The sequence below is a fragment of the Sphaerodactylus townsendi genome, linkage group LG04 (assembly GCF_021028975.2).
Source record: "Sphaerodactylus townsendi isolate TG3544 linkage group LG04, MPM_Stown_v2.3, whole genome shotgun sequence".
NCBI classification, from domain to species: Eukaryota; Metazoa; Chordata; class Lepidosauria; order Squamata; family Sphaerodactylidae; genus Sphaerodactylus; species Sphaerodactylus townsendi.
In genome coordinates this window covers 1788715-1792628 of record NC_059428.1, presented here as the reverse complement: position 1 = coordinate 1792628, position 3914 = coordinate 1788715, and the positions used below count along the sequence as shown (strand labels likewise).

At 50.5% G+C, this 3914-nt stretch overlaps 1 protein-coding gene across 1 annotated transcript in view; it reads left to right on the top strand.

Moving 5' to 3' along the window:
* The first annotated feature begins 2249 nt into the window (after positions 1-2249).
* The window catches only part of PDE2A (phosphodiesterase 2A), a 15352-nt gene continuing 13687 nt past the window's right edge, over positions 2250-3914 (top strand). The window contains 1 exon segment of the mRNA XM_048492945.1: positions 2250-2360. Coding sequence (XP_048348902.1) covers positions 2250-2360 — 111 coding nt within the window.

The window sequence follows — 3914 nt, the reverse complement described above, 5'->3', positions numbered from 1 at the left end:
GTGTGATGCGGCGGCCAAGAAAGATAAATGCGATTCTGGGCTGTATCAATAGGAGCATAGTGTCTAGATCAGTGATCGCGAACCTTTTCGAGACCGAGTGCCCAAACTGCAACCCAAAACCCACTTATTTATCGCAAAGTGCCGGCAATTTAACCTAAATACTGAGGTTTTAGTTTACAAAAAATGGTTGGCTCTGAGACATGCGTTACTCGGGAGTAAGCTTGGTGGCAGTCAGTGGCTTTGCTTTGAAGCAACCGGGCAACTCTTCCAACGGGTGAATCATGACCCTAGGAGGGTTTGCTCAGAAGCAAGCCCATTGCCAGCAACCGAGCTTACTCCCAGGTAAAGGATCGCGCTTTAGTTCTTCGCATGAAAATCAGGGGGGTTTAACAGCGCTTAACAGGGTTACGCACACTGCTTCCCCAAAACTAGGTCTTAGGTGTAATGCTAATAATCAAGCCCAGTGGCCCAGGCCAGCCTAGATGTGTGTGTTTGCGCGGGCCCACAGATAGGGCTGTGAGTGCCACCTCTGGCACCCGTGCCTTAGGTTCGCCACCACTGGTCTAGATCGAGGGATGTAATTGTGCCTCTCTATTCTGCACTGGTTAGACCTCACCTGGAATATTGTGTACAGTTCTGGGCAGCGCAATTCAGGAAGGAGATTGACAAGCTGGAATGGGTCGAGAGGAGGGCAACCAAAATGGTGAAAGGTCTGGAATCCATGTGCTACGAGGAGAGACTTAGAGAGCTAGGGATGTTTAGTTTGGTGAAGGTGAAGAGGTGACATGATAGCCCTGTTTAGATATTTGAAGGGATGCCATGTTGGGGAGGGAGCAAGCTTGTTTTCTGCGGCTCCAGAGACCGGGACCAGGAGTAATGGGTTCAAGGTGAAGGAAAAGAGATTCCACCTAAACATCAGGAACAACTTGCTGACCATCAGGGCTGTTTGACAGTGGAATTCACTACCCCGGAGTGTGGTGGAGTCTCGTTCTTTAGAGGTTTAGAAAGAGAGGCTGGATGAATGTATGTTGGGACTTCGGAGTGTCGTGCCCTTATATAAAGCCGTGGTGCGACCGCACTTGGAGTCCTGTGTTCAGTTCTGGTCGCCGCATCTCAAAAAGGATATCGAAGAGATAGAAAAAGGGCAGAGAAGGGCAACGAGGATGATTGAGGGACTGGAGCACCTTCCTTGTGAGGAGAGGCTGCAGCGTTTGGGGCTCTTTAGTTTGGAGAGGAGACGTCTGAGGGGGGATAGGATTGAAGTCTATAAACTTATGCATGGGGTAGAAAATGTGGACAGAGAGAAATGTTTCTCTCTTTCTCACAGTACTAGAACCAGGGGGCATCCATTGAAAATGCTGGGGGGAAGAATTAGGACTAATCAAAGGAAACACTTCTTCACGCAACGTGTGATCGGTGTTTGGAATATGCTGCCACAGGAGGTGGGGATGGCCACTAACCTGGATAGCTTTAAAAAGGGCTTGGACAGATTTATGGAGGAGAAGTCAATCTATGGCTACCAATCTTGATTCTCCTTGATCTCAGATTGCGAATTCCTTAGCAGACCAGATGCTCAGCAGCAGCAGCCGCAGAAGGCCCTTGCTTTCACCTCCTGCATGTGAGCTCCCAAAGGCACCTGGTGGGCCACCGCGAGGAGCAGAGTGCTGGACTAGATGGACTCTGGTCTGATCCAGCAGGCTCGTTCTTATGTTCTTATGTTCTAGTGCTTTGATCATGTGTTCCTGCATGGCAGGGGGTTGGACTGGATGGCCCTTGGGGGTCTCTTCCAACTCTATGATTCTATGATTCTACGCCGCTCAGCTCTGAACCAACCACTCAGTTCTAGGCAGGACAGTCTTTGTGAATAGCCAGCATCGGTATTTCAGCACAGAAGGGGGCCCCAGTCTGCAGACCCACCGTGAAGTGAAGTGGCTGACAACCACAGAACTGGGGCAAGAGACAGTAGTTCTGGGAGGAGGAGGAGGAGGAGGAGGAGGAGGAGGAGGAGGAGGAGGAGGAGGAGGGGAAGAGGGTTTTTTAAAGCATTAAAAGGGAGATGATGCTAGCCAGGTGCTTTCAAGCCAAAGTGAAACCACTCCTGCCCATTGAAATATGCCTCTTGGTACTGTGATACTTCCTTAACTCACGCAGACGAGGGATGCAGCTGCCGGCACTCTCTTCAATTGAGGTTTCTATTATGATCCTATCGGAGAAGCGCTGGCTGTATCTCGAACGTCGATAACTGGTTAATGGAGAGCCGCCCAGAGGCTTTGCAGAACGGCCGAGGACCGTCTCGGTCCAGACAGCTGCGTATTAACTCCCACATCGCCTCGCCCGATGACAAACGGCCTTGCCTGCCGGTAAACCAATAAGCCGAATGCCCACACTCGGTTCCTTGCCCAGGAGAGACAGCCGAGGCTGCTGTTAATGCCCTGGGTTGCCAAGGCAACTGTGACAGGAGCGGGCGGCAGGGATGGAAAAACAGGGGTCTGTGGTGAGTGGATCAACGAGGTCTCGGCCGCTGGGATAGAATCCTGGGAAGTCGTGAACTTGAAAACGTTCGAGCATAAAGCGAGGGCTGGACGCGTTCCGTCGGGTTGGTGCAGAGACATGGCCGACCAGGATGTACGATGTTCGGTTTGACTTTATATTCAGATCTGCGCTTCTCCCATCAGAAGAAGAAGAAGAATTTGGATTTATATCCCCCCTTTCTCTCCTGCAGGAGGCTCGAAGGGGCTGACAATCTCCTTGCCCTTCCACCCTCACAACAAGCACCCTGTGAGGTAGGTGGGGCTGAGAGAGCTCCAAGAAGCTGTGACTAGCCCAAGGTCACCCAGCTGGCGTGTGTGGGAGTGCCCAGGCTAATCTGAATTCCCCAGAGAAGCCTCCACAGCTCAGGCAGCAGAGCGGGGAATCAAACCCGGTTCCTCCAGATTAGATACACGAGCTCTTAACCTCCTACGCCACTGCTGCTCTCAGGGACTTGGAGTGGCCTACAGGGACTTGGAGTGGCCTACAACAGGGACTTGGAGTGACCTACAACAAACATTTGAAATACCAGGTATAAAACAACAGCAACTTAACGATGAAAAGTCAGAGCTAGCTTGTCAATAAGCAGTTCCCCCCAATAGCCATTTCTGGACAACCAAATTAAAACACCTTGAGGCAGGGAATAAATCGTTTCCTCTTGAGAGTTTCGCATAGTTTTTAGCCCAAAACGTTTTATTTCCAGCTTCAAAACAATTTATTTGCAGCCTGTTCTCTAGTGATTCTTTTTCTGAACACGTTTTGAAAACATTTTCATTTGTTGTGCGTAGGACTGTAAGACATTTCCCATGCCTCCCGGATCTCCTCATTGGCGCCGTTTCCTGAGCCCTTTTCTACTGTCCCAGCAGAAGCTGTTGTGGCTGCTGCTTAGGGTGTGGATTCCACACCACTCCAGGAATAATAATGGGGGTGGTGGTGGTTCTGCAGCTCAGTGGGAGAGCATCTGCTTGGCATGTAGAAGGTTCCGGGTTCAATCCCTGGCAGCTCCCATTCAAGGGACCAGGCAGTAGGTGATGAGTTAGGCCTTTCTGTGCTCGAGACCTTGGGGAGCTGCTGCCAGATTAGACAATAAGGCAACATCTTGTGTGTTCATAAAATCACTTGGGATATGTGGTGGACAAGAGGTCTGTGCTTCCATTTGTCAATGTTAAAACAAGCATCACCTTGTTGAGCTGACCAGTGCTCCAGCTTAGGCAGCATCCCTTCTCCGACAGCAGCCCATTCACCTTCCAGCTGCTCGGCTGCATCCACCACATCGAAGCAAAAAGAAGGTGGAACAGAACATGCTCACATGAACTAAAAAAACCCCTCACTTGACACTCACTACTAAAAACCCCTCACTTGACACTCACTACTAAAAACCCCTC